A 17,979-nucleotide genomic window follows, 5' to 3' on the forward strand; every position below is an offset into this window, starting at 1 on the left:
CACAGCCGTGTTGGGATGTGGTGACCATCCACCACCAATCCACTACTGTGTCCATCCGGACCATCCAGGGTTGCACAGCAGTCATCAGTGAACAAGTCTGTTTGAAAATGAATCTTCATGTTCAGCTGGGCCCACTGAGACCGTTTCTGCTTGTGAGCTCTGGTTAGGGGCCCAATAGTAAGTTCATGCACTGCAAGCCTCTGGAGGATCCTCCACCTTGAGGTTCCAGAGGCTCCAGCAGCTTCAAATAACTGTTTGCTGCTTTGTAAGGGCATTTTAACAGCTGCTCTCTTAATCCGATGAATTTGTCTAACAGAAACCTTCCTCATTCTGCCTTTATCTGTACAAACACATCAGCCACAAATCTCTTCACAGTACAATAACGCTTCAGTTTTTGTTAAATATCTAATGTTTTCATACCTTGTCATACGGCACTACACTATCTGATGATTTTCATCAGCAGAGATTCTTTCTCTTTCCCATATTGCTTGAAACCTGTGGTCTGCTTAATAATGTGGAACATCCTTCTTAAGTAGATTTCCTTTAATTGAGCTCAGCAGACAAACTAATCAACCAGCTCTCTGAAATTCATTATAGTGATTCAAAGAGCCCTGGCACACAATACCATCTATAAATTTAATACCACAACAAAAAATTTAATCTTTATGACACTTAAATCCAATTTGCATAATAATTTGGAACACGGTGTATACTGAACAGGATAAATACATTCGGTCTTGCCTGTAGTTGTGGAACCAGTTGATGACAGTGTTGGTTTTGAGGTTGAGCTGCGACGCCAGCATCTCGATGGTGTTCTGGGACGGGTACGGCTCCTGCATGTACGCTTTCCTCAGGGCTTCTTTCTCCTCGGCTCCCAGCACCACCCGAGGCTTCTTTACCTGGCTGAAGGGACACAAGTCCAACGAGGCGAGGGCCGGACTCACACACTCGGAGCGAGTGCTGGGCGAGTCGCTGTCAGAGCCAGTGCTCAGCAGACCGTACCGCCTCTTCAGGTAAGCTAGCAAGCACAAACATCCACCGAGATTAGGGTACACAACCGGCACGCAACCTTCAAACCGTGAGTAGGTCTCGGTCCCCACCTTTCTTCTCCATCTTTTTCATGACTCTCAACTTCTCCACATTGTGCGGATCATTGAGCCATAGCTGCATGCGGACAAAGGGTTCCCGGCCTTTTAGGCTGAGTTTGTGCCAAGGTTTAGGCCTGGAGAGCAGGTCAGACACCGACCCTTGAGTCAGACCCAAGATGGTCTCCCCAAAAAGACGCTGGCCTGTCAAAACCAAGTGGCAGATATTGCATTAAAACGGTTCCTGCCCCTCCAGAGGGAATAGTAAACTCAGACTTACCAAGGTTGTTATCTGTTAGCACCTCCTTGACCTTCTTGGTGATAGCGTACGTATCTAGCTCTGGAGACATGGCCACCAGCTCCTGGATTCCTAATGGGGTCGTAGGCTGATGCAGGCCCATGAGACTGGAAGTGGATTTCCCACCTTCTGGGTGGCTGGGCAACCCCAAGCCAAGGCTTTGAGGCTGCTGGTTCTCTTTGCTGCTCTCCAGTGAGAGACTGACTGGCTCAGCCACTGGACTTGGGTTGCTTTCTGCTGGACTGGGCGGTGGGGAGGGACAGGACTGGGCTGTTATGGGACTTTTATCTGGAATTAAGAATATTTCATGTGGGTTACATTAGTATTTGTCTTCCTGTAAGGTAGCTGCTAATGTCAGTAGGTTTTGCTAGTGCAGCATATAAAGTGGTTCTGATACTGTACTTCTTAGACTATAAGACTACATTCACACCCATCCAGCTTAGTCCTCTTTAATCAAACTCTTGGAATATCTGACAGGGCGGCCCAGATTGTCAGAACACTGGCGGAGCAAAGTCGTTACTGACCACTCTGATTTAGAGCACAGATATCAGTGATTCAGAAACTGTCAGAACTTTCAAACCAAAGCCGACAGTTTTAGCAAGTTTGTTAAGAAGCAACTGACCACAAGATGTCACCAGAGCTTTTCATCAACATGGACTAGGCCTCCATCATGTTTCTAAATAAATGCAACTTATAAGTTTTTTTTTCTCTTCATGATGCTTTTTTTTTGTCTTCTGAGTCTTGCACTTCGGAGCGACTTATAGTCCGGAGAATATGGTACTTTTGCATGTTGCCTGTGTGTGGACGCTCACCTTGAGTGTGGCCCTGGTTCGGCGGCTGGCTGAGGCTTTGGCCCAGCTGGTCCAGTAGCCACAGTTGCATGCGGATAAAGGGCTCCCGGCCCTTTTGGGTCAGCTTGCTCCAGGGTTTGGGACGTGACAGCATGTCACTGACGCTGCCTTGAGAGAGACCCAGAACCTGTTCAGCACAAACAGAACGATATGTTAGCAATACAAATCTGTCTTTGTGGCTCACCAGGCACAGACACTTACTTGTCTTTACTATTACAGATTGTTTTATTCTAAGGACTGTAACACATAAAAGAGAAAACATGAAGGAATTTCCAAATTCTTCCAATTTTTGCATCAAAGTATATTAACCTTATTTTTATATATTAAAGTTGATGCCATTGGTTAATACCTTTACAAAGAATGATGGTGAATCTTGTGCTGAATACAGTAGAGGTGCCCAGTTTTGATGCATTTAATGAATAGAAATAAAATTATGTTCACTATCTGAGTCAGCCGATCGCAATATTTGTTATTTTAATGGTGAAATTAAATCCTGGTGCTCTAAAGATACATATTAGACGACTTTCAGTAGAGTGCCACCAGAGGGAGACAGTGTACCACAAATCATTTGTGCATGCTACAGCCGCTATAATTCACATGATTGAGAAATAAACTCTAGAGCAAAAAATGTGATTTAATAACTCAAAAATAAATTCTTTTTGCTTTTAAAACTGCAGTATACTTGATTATGTAAGTGTTTTATAATATCATATTGTTATATTCAGTGATATATTGATCTATTTGAACATCACTTACTTAAAGGTAAAAGTTACACACACACACATGCCCACCCCTACATTTTTCAACAACAATCTCAATGTTATTTGATCTTCAGTGTTTAAAACAACATTCTACAGGTAGACACGCCTCTTTTAATTCAACATTTTTCCTTTGGTTCATTTATTCTGACATCATTTACAGCTATAGAAGTTAAAATTAGGCCACGGGGAGCCCGGACAAGAAAAATGTTAAAGAATATTTTCAAGTGAAGTTCATTTAAAAGGTTATATAAGCGGTTAACATCTTACCTGCAGAGGATAACTCTTTTGGCATCTTCATTAAATATAAATCCAGATAAGAATGTCCTGGAGGACAAAGCTAATTGCAAGTCTGGAAGAGGCCAAGAGCGAAAGTTTTACTGTCTTTTAAGTCAACTCCACTCTCAAGAAAATAACAGCAATTTATAAAACGTTGTCTTCTGAACTTTTAAACTTTTATTTGCAGTGGGTGGTTATTTACATAAAAGTCAAAGATTATTTACACAGGAATAGGTTGGAGGTGGTGAGCCGCCACTGAGAACAAAAGATATCAAGTGTTTGGTCAGAGTAACTGTCTGATGAATGTGGCAGTGTGAAAATCTCCGACATGTTGTCTGATTAAACTACTGTAATATTTTGCTTTTTGTACCACTTTCACAACAGAGTTAAACAGAAACTCTACATGTTCCCTTCTGAGGCACACGTTTCATGTTTGTCTAACATAAAATGATCATCCGCTTCTAAATAAATGCAAATTTAACGCTGATGTAAAGGTCCGTTAAACAGTGTTAAAGCTAATCACTGCAGTGGTTTTGTGAGTTGATTCATGACAGCAAAGCTTCACTCTGGTTTCGCTTCAACTTCTTGGACAAACTCGTTTTAGATTGATACTAAATGAAGAAACCAAAATAGTTATTCAATGGACGTAAGATATTAACTTACCTGCCAATAACTTAACCTCAAAAATCATAAATTATACCTTTAATTACAAAGTAATAGCATCACAACTGAGATGAAATGAAACGTGTATCATAGCTCATGGCAGTGATCAGTTGCCTGTGATTGGGTTTGTTGGTGCACCAATAAATATGCCATAATTTCCTTAATTTTGGGAGATTGGCTGATATTTACATGTTCAACGGTCTGAATATTAGCCACTGTCCCCTTTAGCTCTGGTCTGAGAGGACTGAGCGATAGACTCACTCACCAGGTCACGTCTGTGCGTTAACAACAGTCAGTTGCCAACTTAGCAAATTTGTCGCTATATCTAGTAACTTTTCAGACAAAAAAATATATACATTTTTTGAAGGGCAATATTTTTTAGAGACTCCATAATCCATTTGATGTATGGTTTCAGATGTGTGTAGGTTTTTATTTCCTTTTTATGTATTGTTTTTTATTTAAAGTGTCTTCCAGTTCCAGTGTGGCTTGTTCTGTACAAAACGAAAGTTTATTAGTCTTTGAAAGGGCGAAAATGGTCTCAAAACAACATGATGGTTTATCATAATAATACCTGGGAACATTTATTGTCTGGTAAAATTTGTTATTGTGACAGGTCTAAAAAGGTGTGCTTGCACAATTATGCTACTATGATTATTAATTGAAAATTGTCTCAAAACAACAACATTATCATTTATCGCAATAAATACTGGGAAAATTTATCATCCAGCAAAATTTACTGTGGCAAGAATAGATGCCTGCGTACAGAAAGTTTTCATTGTTCTTTGAGGACTAACTGATGTTAATGATGAACTTTGCACCTTTTCTCCAAAGATCCGCTGACAGATGCCATTCTTCGCCAGCTTCTCCTTCACCTGCCTGGTCAGCTCCAGGGTGTCCACCTCTCGGTACATGTACATCTCGTACTGCTCCGGCGTCAGGGGGGGCACGGTGGGCTTCAGGGCACGTGGGATGTATGCCGGGTAGTAGGACAGACGGCCCGGACTGGGTCCGGGGGACTCGCCGCTCACCGAGGTGTCCGACTCCACCTTCACCTCCACAGGCCGGCCCAGGCCCAGCTCGTCGTCCGCATTGGACACCTCCTCGCTGTTGGCGAGGCCGTCGCCGTTCTCCAGGCGGGGCCAGGTGCGGGACAGCGTGGGGGGCCCGGAGGACGAGGAAGACAAGGAGGGAGAGACGGAACTAAAGGGCCGAGAGGAGCCTCCGCCGCTCAGTATCATGGCTCCCCGCTCCTGAGACCAGTGCTGATCGAAGTAAGTGCCGGCTTCGCCGATCTCCGACTTGACTTTGCGGATGATGTTCTGAACGAAAGCGGCCGGGGAGAGGACGCTGAGCGGTGTCTGGGGGCTGCTGATGGAGTTGGCCATGCACACGGCAATGCATCCCCCGTCCTCCTGTTTGATGGAGATGGGCAACGGGAGGACTCTGGAGCGCTCTGGGGGCCCCAGGCGCTCCACCTGGACCCCGGAGCTGGCGGCAGACGACCTTCCGCAGGCCTCCATCTCCATGAGCGCCTGCTGCTGGGCCTCCATCTCCCTCCTGGCCTGCTCAAGGATGTTCTTTATGGTTTCATCAGAGCTGCTGCCTGCTCCGTTGCTGCTTCGGCCAGATGAGCTGCTCAGAGACAACTTCCCATCACCTAAACAAGAAAAAAACAACTCCATGTTTGTTGTGACACCACTTGGTAATGTTTTGTGTTTTGTCTTTTGTCCATTTTAATTTGTTCCCTTTTTGTTGTTGATTTTTCTTATGTCATTGGTTATTTTGTAGGTCAGAACCTCTGTTTGCTAGTATGTAATATTTGTTTGTATGCAGAAATTGATGAATAAAAAAACACACACATTCTAAATGACCACTACAACTCAGATCCATTACAGATGCACTATGTAACTTTTTATTGTTTTTATATGGTTGCTAAAATAATCATAATAAGACAGATAATCTGTGAAAAAACTGAACTATAATTAAGTACCAATTGGAGATTTGCACCACTCAGAAACAGCCAATCAGAGACAGGGGGAGGGCCTTAGAGCTGTTAATCACTTTAAGGCCTGCGGTGGTGCTGGTTCACCACAACATAGCCTGCCATGAATGCTAAGGCTAGTTAGCCAGCTACCAATGGCAGCGAACAAACGGTTTTTCTGTAACGGTAAGATGTTTTTTCCACCAGTAGCACACTACGCAGCGTACAAGAGGTTGATTGATAGCGCTAAGCCCCTCCTCCTGGCTCTGATTGGTTGTTTTTGACTGGGAACTGTGCATTTTTTTCAGACAGCATTAGCAGCTCAGGGAGGAGGTGGAGAAGCTCAATTTTTTTCACAGATTATCTGTCTCATACTAAACTGACACAACACAGGGAGAGATGTAATAAATATGGAAAAATATATATTTATCTAACAGTTACATACTGCAGCTTTAAAGCAGCGATCAAAATAGATAAGAAAGTCAGTCAATTTAAAAATAAAACCCAATCAATTTAACTGTCAACTGTGACTCGTGGCTCGTAGCCTTTATCCTTACCGCCCCTCTGTGACTGGATCTCCTTCTTGGCCTGCTCCAAGATATTCCTAATGGCGTCATCTGACCCAGTTTCAGGAGTTCGGATGCGTGGAGTGATGCTCCCTGCCACAGAGGGTAACAGAAAGAGAGAGAAGGAGAGAGAGAGAGAGGAGGTTGGGGGTGAGTGGGATGGCTGATCAGAGAGCAGTTCCAAGGCTTTGCTTTTGACTGGTAGATCAATGGCTGCCTTTGAGCGCGTGCTGTCTGAGGTTGCAGTATACGGGAAGCTCAACTTTCAAACGCTGTAAATCTAGGGAGAAAACAAAGTTTAGAAGTAACACTATAAACATGCCAGAGGAAGTTGTGACGAAGTCAAGGATGTGGTCCAGGTGGATTAAGGCGTACACAGGTCCAGGAGAAATATCACATCTGTATGAAAGAAAACCAAAACAACTACTAGGTTGCTGGGCTCGAAATTCTCTAAAAAACGATTAAAGAGATGTTTTCAAACACCTTTGGTTGCTTGGGTCATTTGTGGTAGAAAATGAATTTTTTTCGTGTCTTACAAAAGTTTTCATACCCTTTCTGTGTTTTTTACATTTTGTCACATCACAATCGCAAACTATAATGTTTTAGTTGAACATGTGATTACTTAACACAAAGTGGTGCTCAACTTTGAAGTGGAAGGAAATTAAAGGATTCCCTCCTGGTACTCCGGCTTCCTCCAACAGTCAAAAAACATCATTATTTGGTCATTTGTTTTTTTATAAATTGTGTGTGTGATCCTGCTATGGACTGGTGGCCAGTCCAGGGTTTACCCCGCCTCTCGCCTAATGGCTGCTGGAGATAGGCACCAGCTCTAAGGATGGCACAATACACAGAAATAAGGCGTGGGGGTACTTTCACAAGGCATTGCATGTTTTCTATTTATACAGTTGTTTTTATGTGTGTCCTGTCCAGCAATATCTGCTTTTCTATTGACTATATTTGCACAATTGGACATTTGTAAAATTAATCTCCTTAAAGGAAATGTGCCAATTTTGAAAAAACTCAAGTTTTTTGATAAAAGTTTTTGTTCTTGGATGAATTTACTTTCTTCTTTTTTTCCATGTCAAAATTGGCTTATTTAGCAAAATAGCAACACAAGCACTTCTTTAGCATCACACCAGTCACACTATCAACACCAAGATGTTGCCACTGGCACAAACTACAAAGAAGACGACAGGAAGTAGTTGAATAATCAGGGAGTGACATGTTTTTAAAAGTCTTACTCGTGAACAAACTTATTCTCATGTGATTTTAATTGCGTTTTGTATTTAAAGGAATTAAACACCTCAATTACACAATTTAAGTTTTTTGACTTTAGTGAACATTTATGATGTAAACGCAGATATTGTGGCTCAACAGATTTACTTTTACAAGTTGAGCATTACATCTTTTGCCATGACGCTCCACTTGAACTTTAACAAAATTTTATTGGAAATTGCTTTGGATTTATTTCAAATACAAAGGACAAGGAGATGGAAAAGAAAAGGAGAAAAGAAAGGGAGAAAGTTCAGAGAAAAGGTTTAAAGAGAAAGAAAGAGATTAGAGTAAAAGAGAGAAAGAAGGATGAGATGATAGCACAAGATAACACAATCGAAGTCTGCATATACACCTCCATGAAGAGAGAAAAAAAATCTAAAAAAACCCCACAGAACTGAGAAACCATAACGACAAACAATACACGCATATATAACAATAAGAATATCTCTGAAAAGTACAAAGCACAAGTTATTACAAGAGGCATTTAGTGTCAACTGCAGCCAAACAGAGTATATCTGAACAGAACCTCGCGCCACAGTGTTTTCCACTCACCTCTCTGCCGGACCTGGATGGTCCTCAGAGCCAGGATGTTCTGCTCATCAGAGAGGAACTGTTTCATTTTGATAAAAGGTTCTTTGCCCTTCACTGTCAACTTCCTCCAGGGTTTGGGTCTGGCCAGGATTTCGCTGACCGACCCCTGGGACAGGCCCAGCACATAGTGGCCAAACACTCGCTGGCCGATGTTGTGCTTCAACAGCTGCTCTTTCACCTGGAAGGCGATCTCCGCCGTGTCCAGCTGGTCCTCGTCGCCCGCCGTCGAGCTGCCGCTTTCCGATTGGTCGCTGGGCAGGCCGGCGTCCATACCGCCGGCGCCCGCGGACCCTTGCGAGGCCGACATGAGCGCAACCTTCGCTGCATAGAGGGCGGTGGGGAAAGCCATGACGCCTTCCTTCTTGAAGTGTGGGGAGAGGAGCTGCTTGTGGAGGATGTGGTCTCCTGACATCCTGTCTCCGGAGCACGGCGACGCCGAGAAGGGACGGGGGAGGTCGTGGCCCGAGGACGACCCGTTCAGGGTTGGGGGGCCGGGGCTGGGGGAGGCACGGCTCTCTGCCTGGGATGAGGAGGAATGGGAGCCGGGCGGCCTGCTCGCCTCCTTCCCTGTGTTGTCCGAGCGGTCATCGTCTGATCAGAGGAAAAACAGAGTCTCGTTGCTCTCGATGTGATAACAGGTGGTAAGGAATATCAATGACCTTCCTTCTCGCCTGGCAGATTCAAACTACATCTTGCAGAAATTTATTCTAAAAACTGACACCAGAATCAGCTGAGCCTGAACACCTCTTCTTTTCTTTTCTTTTTTTTTAAGTTTTAAGATGGTGTCAAAGTTCTCAAATGTCCACAATGTTCTGCACTAAACTCAATAAAAGGCAGCAGGCCAAGAAACCTCAGAAAATAGAAAAGCAGTTTTCAGATGATTTCCGTCTTTCATTAAAGTTGTAGTTTGTAACTTTTATAAACAACATGTTTGTTTTTTTCGTACAATTGTCACTGTGTCACAACAGCATAACTTTAGACAAATAATCTGTGAAAAATGGGGTTCCTCTGTCTTTTCCCTGTGGTTCTACTGCCATCTGCAGAAACACACCACTCCCAGTCAAAAACAACCAATCAGATACGGGAGGAGGGTTTTAGGACTGTCAATCAAGCTCGTGTATGAGCTGCTCAAGGTGCTAATGGTCATTCATTATTTCAATAAGCTTCATTTCACCTGAAAACTCCCATTAAGATTAAAAATCTCTAACAAGAGAATCCCGACCTGGTGGAGAAAGAAGCTAACGTTACAGAAAAACTGTTTATCCGTGGTTATCGGTGGCTATGCTAACTAGCTTTAGCATTCACAGCTGGCACTGCTGTTGTGAACCAGCTGTTGCAAAGCAAAGAACAAGGAGGAGGGTGTGAGTAGTGTGTACACCAGGTTGATTGACAGCGCTAAGAATGTCGCCCACTAATGAGATTATCTTTGCTTCAATATATTGCTTTTCTTTTTACATTTTTGAAACATATAAAGTGTGACAAAAGTGCAGAAAGAAGAAATCTGGAAGAGGATATGTAATGTTTTCACAGCACTGAACTCTAGCAGCAGACAGGAAGTGAAGCTTACCATTGCTGTGCAATAGTCGGGTTTTATCTCCCATGTACTTGTGAGATGGAAGAAAGACATCTTTATCTAACAAAAGAGCCTCTGCAGCCTTGGCAGAATCCTATAAAAATACACACACACACACACCAACCTTGTTAATTTCTGATTAATCAATAGCAGTGGCTGTCGATATCCTTATAATGGGTGATGGATCAATGAAGCGTTCAATAGCTCTGCAGTGGCTATTTTCTCTTCCCAAACACTAACAGATGATTAAGAAGAAAGCAGACATCTCATTTTGTAAATGGAGGATTTTTAATATGCAAAGTGCTGTGTGAGCTGGAGCTCCCATACCTGGGACGAGCTGCCGTTTGCCGAAGCCAGCTTCATAACCTTTAGGATGCTACAGAGAGAGAAAATTGATTTTAATTGGATCTATATGGGACAGATACCACTATTTAGTTATTTATTTTTTTACCTGAGCTCAGTTTTAATCTCCTCGTAGTCCATCTGTGACTGCAGTTTAGCCTCTAATCTCTGAGTCGCAAAAAAATATATATTTATAATAAGAAGCGACTGGTTATTTTCAACAAAACTGTGTGCGCTGTGTCCTGTCGCGTCTCACCTCGATAGCCTCCGTCTTGTACGCCAGCTGGCGCTCCAGCTCCAGGATCTGGTTGGACGAAGTCTCTTGGACTTCCTGCAGTGTGAACTGCAGCCGCTGAATGTTTTCAAGAAGCCGAAGGATTTCGCGATCTTTGGCCAGCAAGGCGGCCTCCACCTGGGCTGACAGCAGCTCGCTCTTCTCCTTCTTGTCCTTCGTAGGCATCGTGACAAAGACAACAGACTTCAAGTCTCATTTGAGGAAGCAAATAAGCTGAATAACAGAAAGTACTGCTGGGTTCTTCAGGTGCACCCGAGGAATAAAGTCCAAGTCTTGGTCTAATTTTTAGGTAACTGATGTAAGCTAACTGAAAAAATTTGACTAAACATGTCTTTATTGTGAAAATGTGCAGAGAGCATCAGGAACGTTAACTTTTAAATTCAGGAATGCTCAAAACATAGCGCTTCGTTTATGACGCAATAAAATAACTTTTTCCACACTTTGTGGCACGATTAACTGGAAAAACATTCCAAGTCAACTTATCAACAAGTCATATCAAAACAGAGAGGAAACGTGCTAATGTTAGCCTGGTGCTAAATCAAACTGCACATAACCTCGCTAGCAAGACGGGAAGTTATGGAAGAAGCTGTGTGTGTTGAATAAGGAAAATTAATGACAATGATAAAGCTATTCCATGATAAAGCCTTGATGTCAAGTTAAAGTCTGGGATCGATATGGCGAGTAACAAAAATTGAAGAATAAAAATGTTTGTGTCCAGTCTGCTTGCTTTTTGGTTGTATGCATAGATTTTGGAAGGTGTTTAATGATAAACAAAAATCACAAAGTTCATTGCAAATATTCCTAAAGTAGCTCCACAAAGTCTGACTTGAATCACAAAAATAGTTAGAAAATCCTGGAGGGGACTGTTTGGGTCCAAAAAACTCTCATCAGAACACCCATGATTAAAATAATTACAAAAACAGGAATATTTGCTCTATTTATGAAGATTTTTATAAGAATTAGAAGAATTTGCACTTATAGATGTAGCACACCTTATGTCTTATTGATCGAAGATATGGATTCTTAATAAAATGGGATAAAGTTTAAAATAAGCTGCATGTCATGTATTCAAACTAGTGAACACACAGCAATCACATTAAACTATAAAGGCATGAAACTAAAAGATATTCTCTGACAGCAGGACCAGTTCTCTGTAGATTTTTTTTTTGCTGCATTATGGGGCATATAAAAGATGAATGTGTGTTTGGGTTTTATTACTCTGGAAGTATTTTGATTCTTTAAGCATTAAAACAACCCGCAGCTATATCTGTCAATAAAAGTAGCTGAGCTGAAAATATACCGCATTAAACCTTTTCACGCCACGCTTACCCTGGTAGCGCCCTCTGCTGGATGGCAGCTCCCTGCCACTGCGGCCGGCCCGCTGGCTAGTTGCTCCTTTAGCCGCTCCACTTCCCTCTGAGCCATTTCTGCTCTCTGCGTACAGAAACGGCATCGCCCGTTTTTACACGCCTGCCACATCAATTGGCTAATGACATGATCAAGGCGAGCGGAGGCACATAAATCAAAAGCATGGGGATTCAGAGGACGGGGAGCGCGCGCGGGGCCGGAGCAGGCGGGTGCAGCCACGGGTTTATTCTGCTGAGGGGGCTGTTTAGTCAGCCCACTTTATTCCCCAAACTGTTTACCTGCTCTGTCACACCCGGCCTGCTAATTAATGATTCATTTTGAGAACATTTATCTGGGAGCTGCTGGCAGAGAAAGCAGCAGAGAGAGAAAGAGAGAGAATAAAGGAGAGGAGAAAAAGAAAGAAGTATCGCCGGGATGGGAAGTAATCAAGGGAATGAGATAACCCAGAACCCCAGTGTTCAGCTGTGTGGCATCAATCGCTACTCGCAGGTCTCCCGTTCTCTGCCGTGGTGTGCCCACCAACTGGGCCTCCAGTTTATGCTCACTAATCACACACTCAGGGGAGGGGGAGGCGGCGTGAACGGGGCGATTGGGCTGAGTGTGTCTAATTAAAGCTGGGGCTTGATTACAGGAGTGATTACCTTAACGAAGAAGCTTCTCAATCAGGGGAACAGTACACAGACAGACTGTACTCACCTGGTTCGCTTTCTCCAGATTCGCCACGATGGCGTCGACTTCGGCTTTCCTGGAACACACACAAACACGGCAGAACAAGTGGATTAAAGAGTCACCGCCGAACACAAAGCGCCAGCGTTCGCTAAACCTCCGGGAGGAAAGTCTAACGCTCCACAATAGACGTTCCTGCCTCAGGAGATGTCAAACCTCAAAGGAAATCCCCGTTTTTAGTGTTTTCATGCATTGTTTGGGGAAAACAGAACAAGCTTTGCACCCGGAACCGTGAACGTTCAGAGGAATTCAGTTTCGACTAAAGGAGTCTACCACAGGAATGATAAACTAACCTTCTAGGGATTGGGAATCTCAAAGGTGACTTCCTGGTACAGTAAAGGTTTAACAAAAAGGAAAAGAAAATTACATGTACTTGCATTTTGTAGATGTGTGCAATTTTCCTCTTAACACTCTCAATGCTTACTTTTCAAATGTTATCAAATGAAACTTTGTTTACACATTCAGGTAAACGACCTAATGATAATTAATCACAAGCGTCACACGTTATGCAGATGACGCTGTAATGTGTAACTACAACCTTCTACACCTGACTTACCAATCATCGTTTTACACTGTTCAGCTCAACATACATTATTTCATTTTAGACTCGTACAGAATGCAAACCTGGTTTGGTTTTGTTTTCAAACCAAACCAAACCAAACTCTTCCATACGTGATGATTTTCATGCAGTTTAGTCAGTGTCCCACTGGTTTTTAGGACTTTTTGCTAACGGCCAGTTATGTAAAAATTTTTACTCCCACTTTTATGTCTGTGTTTGGTTATGGAGGGAAAAAAAATGGTGTTATTTGTATGTGCTGAATCCAAAGTTCTTCTGTGAAATCGCCACATATGTAGCCGCTCCCAAGTTTAAGGTTCTTGTCGCTCCAATTCCTGAATAAGACGCCGACGGCGGCTGTGATGGCTGATGAACCCTAGCTCTGTGGCTGTATAGAGCCAGTTATAATGTCATGTAACTGTTTACATCTGTCGCTGCCATGATTTTAATGACTTACTGCATGAACAAGCTTACCCACATGTGATTTTAATTTTATTTCTGTCATTTCAACACCGCAGTTGTGAATTTGTGTTTTCTTGACATTAGCAGAATATTTGTAATAGAAACGCAGCTAGTGACAGGTCAAAAAGGAGCTTGTGCATTAAGAGAGGCGCTTTATATGAAGTGCCACCTCAGTCACTGAAGGTGAGGTAGACAAATAGTCGTCATCATCGACAAAGAGGGAGCTGCCATTAAGAATAATAAAGGCCTGTGTCATGAACAGGATAAGTGACTGGAACTGTGTGATCGTTCTCAGCCTATAGGAACGCGATCAGAGCGCGTGTGACAAACCGCGTTACGGAGACCCACCCTCAAACTTCCCCGCTGCCCGCTGAGGCCGAGCGTCAAACTGGAAATGTGTCCGGTCCGACAAAATAGATGGCGGCGACTCCAGAAACATCAGTTCAATTGCGCCATGGATTAAGCCCGGGAGAAAATCCATTAGCGGCGGGGCCGCCTGTGCTCTGGAGCACAAACCCAAACAAAGGAGTGTTTACTTTGAATGTCTATCGACATCCTTCATACGAGCTCAGATTCATTTCGGCCGCGCGGTGGATACATTGCGCTCAAAGACCGGGACAAGGTAGAGTGTTTTCTGAAGCAATCTTTAAATGGAGCAATTCTTCTTGAGGGCTGTCAGGGCCCAGCTGCCGGAGAAGGCAAACACAGAGGCTGTGGAATCGACCTGTGTCAGCGGCTGAGTCACTCCCAGCCTTCGCCGCGGCGTTCCTCAGCTTCACGCCAGACGTGACTCTACGCAGGCTTAAAATGCTCAACACCGGAGAGGGGAGGAGGGATTTCATGGCATCCTGTCTGCAAGAGGTGGAGGCGTGTGCCTGCGTGTGTGTGTATGTGGGGAGAGCAGGGTTTGTTTTTTTTTTTTTGTTTTTTGGGAAGAACATGAAAACATGAGAGATTCTTACTTGTTTGCCATCTCCTGGTTGTATTTACAGCGCAGCTCCAGCAGCTCTGTCTGCGCAGCGTTCAATGCTGGGAGAGACAAACCGCAGGAAGTGAGATATTAACTTTTAGAAAACACACAAACTTTGACCTTAAAGCAACACGACGGCTTGATTTACTGGTCTGATTTGAGGCCATTTTTCCTGCGAAACTGCGACACAAAGAGTCGTGAAGCAGTCAAAGAGTTTACAGATGAGATTATGCCTCTCTACCTAGTGAGAAATCCAGTCCCCCTGCCTTTAAAAATAAAGCCTGTTTTAACAGTCATTAATGTAAGTAGCACCAGCGGGATGGGGGTGGAGGCAGAGGGGTTTAGCAGGGGGCACCATACTGCAATTCTAAATGAAGTGTCTTTTTAATAAGCTGAAATTAAATCCAGCAGCTACAGTACATGCCAGTGTTTAAACGACTTACATGAATGCAGAACTTTGATCTTCTCCTCGGCCTCTGATAGTCTGTCAGCCAAACTAACATCAGCGCCCTCCTCCTCCTCCTCCCTACGAGAACAAACTGTCAGTTCCTTCTCTACATCACGGGCACACATTTAAAGCTACAATAAAGGGCTCGGGGCTGGAAAAAAAAAAAAAAAGAAGAAAAATGTAAATGCCAACCTCCTCCCACTTAGCGAGGGCATGTGCGGCGGAGTTCACAACAAAAAGAGAGACGGGGTGAAAATGGAATCGGAAGCGTTCGGAGCCGCATTGGAAGCGCCGTTGGTTGAAACGCAGCTCTGACTAACTGTAGGTTTTACAGAGACAGGCTGCTCAGATTCTGCATGCAGATTTGCATCGCTTCTAATGGTCTGCTGTTGTTGTTGCGCAAAATCCTGCAGCAAAATGAGCATCGGTGAATGGGGATCGACGCCGTGCAAAGGCTTATGAAGGCCAAAACATCAACATTTCACTGGAATTTTCCTCATTTCTTTTTATTAAACTGGAAATGTTGTGTGCCAGCCCAACACAATGTAGCACAGAAATATAAGGCGAAAAGGAAAAGCTCGTTTTTTTAAATTATCTTTTACAAATGAAATTTGTAAAGTGTGGTGAGTGTGTTTGTGTAATATTAATACAATAAAGACAATGTTACAAGACGTCGTACACTTCCTAGGAAAACGTTGTCCTAATGAGAGCAAAACTTTAATAATTATCAAGCTCTGATGTGACCAACTCACTTTATTTACAAGAAAGTATTTCTTTCTTCTAAATAAACTCAGTCGTTGCTCAATAGTTTCAAAAACCTGCTACTTATAACAATTTGATGCTGACGTGTTAAAAGATTAAGCAGATGCTCAACATTCCTTATTTTATTTTTCATAATTGTTTGTGTTGTCGTGAAATTAAAACTCCATTCTGCTGATATTGCAACAATATTCAGGTGACATTATGACTTCAGTCTCGTGTTATTTTGACTTTATTGTCATATGAATTTTTGCTTGTGTCATTGCTACTTTATTCAGGTATTATGATTTTAATCTCGTATTATTTAGACTTTATTGTAATATGACTTAATTCTAGTACCATTAGTATTTTTTCTTGTATTATTATGAGAATAATATAATATAGTCATATTATTTTCTAATAATATGACTTTGTTTGCATATTATAACTTTTCTCATATTATTACAACTTTATTCTTATAACATTATGACCTTATTCTAGTATTATTATGATTTTTCTCCTGTATTATTACAGCTTTTTTCTGGTAATACAACTTTATTCATGTATTTAAATTTTATTGTGATATGACTTTATTCCCATCTCACTATAACTTTTATCTCGTATTGTTACAACTTAATGAACTTTTTGATAACTAGGATTAGTAGGAATTCATGTGTGATTGAATTGAAATTACTTTTTTGTAAAGTGCCTTGAGACAAAATTTATTGTGACATTATATAAATTGACAGAAAAAAATGTAAGTATATTCATGTCTACTTAAAGTGCACGCCTAAATCTAATTGAGAAACTGTGAAAAGAGAAATTTTGCAAAGACTGCGTAACAGTTCTCCAGATGAATAAAGCTAGAGAAAAACAAGAAAAGATTTCCACCTCTAATTGCAGCAAAAAAAAACAAAAAAAAAACTTCTTCAAAGTATTGACTAAGATATACTGGATACACATGCACACCACACTTTTCAGATATTTTTCGGGCAAGTACTATGTGTCTTACAGGCACATAGTACAACTTCATAGTAAAATCAGGTTTTAGTTGTTGCAAGAATGCAATATATATCAAATATGATTCAAATGAAATTTGACTTCCTTAATAACACTTTGAAATTGGGCCTCTGTCTATTTAAGAAGCTCCTGTTCTTTATGAAACTCCCCCTTCGGGAAGTTGTCACAACATGGCTCCTCTATTAACCCTTTAACAAAGTTTTACCAGCGTTTCACCGAGAAGTAGCTCTTAATGAGTTCAGCAGATGTGAAGTTCCAGCAGATGTTTGCTAATTGCTGCTGGCTAGTCTCAAGGAGCTAGCAGCTCCTTGGACCAAGTTACTAAGCTTGGTCCACCCAGGTGTTTTTCACAGCTAAATGGTTGCCACAGAACATTAAAGTATTTCTCAAACGTATGAAAGAATCAAACCAACACTCCTGGTACGTTTTTGATGAGGGAATAACATGCAAATCTCAAAAAAGTGTATATTGTTAAATTAGTGGATATAAATACTTTTGAAAAGAATGGATTTTGCTTGTGACTCTCACCGTCGGTCGTCCGTTTGGTCCTGGTGGTTCTGCTGTGGGGACCCCGGGGCCTCGGGGGCCGGCGTGCTGTTCGGGGTCATCAGTGAGGCCGGAGAGCCGGATTCTGAGGCCTCCTCTGGCGCAGCAGGAGCCGCTGAGCCGTCCTCTGTGGGCTCTGGAGACGTACAGAGAGCTACTTTTTGAAAAAAAAAAAAAAAAAAAAGGAAGAAAATCTTCAAAAGCCCTTTCCTATTTTCAAACGTTTCCAGATTTTCCGGCAGAACCTCAGAGCCGCAGCTTCTCTCTGCAGACGTGTTGTGTAGGGATTGTGGCTTCATGGGGGATGATTGTGGACTGACCTGTCTTTTCAAGGCACTCCAGGTGTTTCCTCCAGTGCCTGATCTCGCGCACCAGGGCCTCGCTGTCTGGGGCCGAACTCTGAAGCTGCTGCAGCCTTTCCTCCAGGGACTGGGAGGCCTCCAGCAAAGGAGCCGGATCTGTGGCAAAAAAAGAAGAAGAAAAGAAAACAAATCACTGCAAAAAGAACTACTGAGGCTCACATAATAGACATACAATGTTGCTTTTCAAAAAAAAAAAAGCTAAATAGCTGTTTTAAGGCATGCGCTG

At 42.6% G+C, this 17,979-nt stretch overlaps 1 protein-coding gene across 4 annotated transcripts in view; it reads right to left on the minus strand.

The window, feature by feature from the left end:
- The window catches only part of cux2b (cut-like homeobox 2b), a 133,081-nt gene that overhangs the window by 6,977 nt on the left and 108,125 nt on the right, over nucleotides 1–17,979 (minus strand). For 2 of the 4 annotated variants that reach the window (XM_032577826.1, XM_032577829.1), the window contains exons 5-21: nucleotides 17,712–17,849; nucleotides 17,374–17,548; nucleotides 15,083–15,165; nucleotides 14,632–14,698; nucleotides 12,622–12,670; nucleotides 11,887–11,991; nucleotides 10,519–10,710; nucleotides 10,372–10,430; nucleotides 10,248–10,296; nucleotides 9,915–10,014; nucleotides 8,309–8,938; nucleotides 6,473–6,574; nucleotides 4,753–5,591; nucleotides 2,196–2,361; nucleotides 1,366–1,671; nucleotides 1,101–1,289; nucleotides 742–1,018 (exon numbers count right to left, since the gene is read on the minus strand). In XM_032577826.1, the coding sequence (XP_032433717.1) occupies nucleotides 742–1,018; nucleotides 1,101–1,289; nucleotides 1,366–1,671; nucleotides 2,196–2,361; nucleotides 4,753–5,591; nucleotides 6,473–6,574; nucleotides 8,309–8,938; nucleotides 9,915–10,014; nucleotides 10,248–10,296; nucleotides 10,372–10,430; nucleotides 10,519–10,710; nucleotides 11,887–11,991; nucleotides 12,622–12,670; nucleotides 14,632–14,698; nucleotides 15,083–15,165; nucleotides 17,374–17,548; nucleotides 17,712–17,849 (3,526 nt within the window). The remainder of the gene's footprint in view (nucleotides 1–741; nucleotides 1,019–1,100; nucleotides 1,290–1,365; nucleotides 1,672–2,195; nucleotides 2,362–4,752; nucleotides 5,592–6,472; nucleotides 6,575–8,308; nucleotides 8,939–9,914; nucleotides 10,015–10,247; nucleotides 10,297–10,371; nucleotides 10,431–10,518; nucleotides 10,711–11,886; nucleotides 11,992–12,621; nucleotides 12,671–14,631; nucleotides 14,699–15,082; nucleotides 15,166–17,373; nucleotides 17,549–17,711; nucleotides 17,850–17,979) is intronic. The other 2 variants (XM_032577828.1, XM_032577827.1) reach the window with 2 other exon arrangements.

This window comes from Xiphophorus hellerii, chromosome 12 (assembly GCF_003331165.1).
Source record: "Xiphophorus hellerii strain 12219 chromosome 12, Xiphophorus_hellerii-4.1, whole genome shotgun sequence".
Classification (NCBI taxonomy): Eukaryota; Metazoa; Chordata; class Actinopteri; order Cyprinodontiformes; family Poeciliidae; genus Xiphophorus; species Xiphophorus hellerii.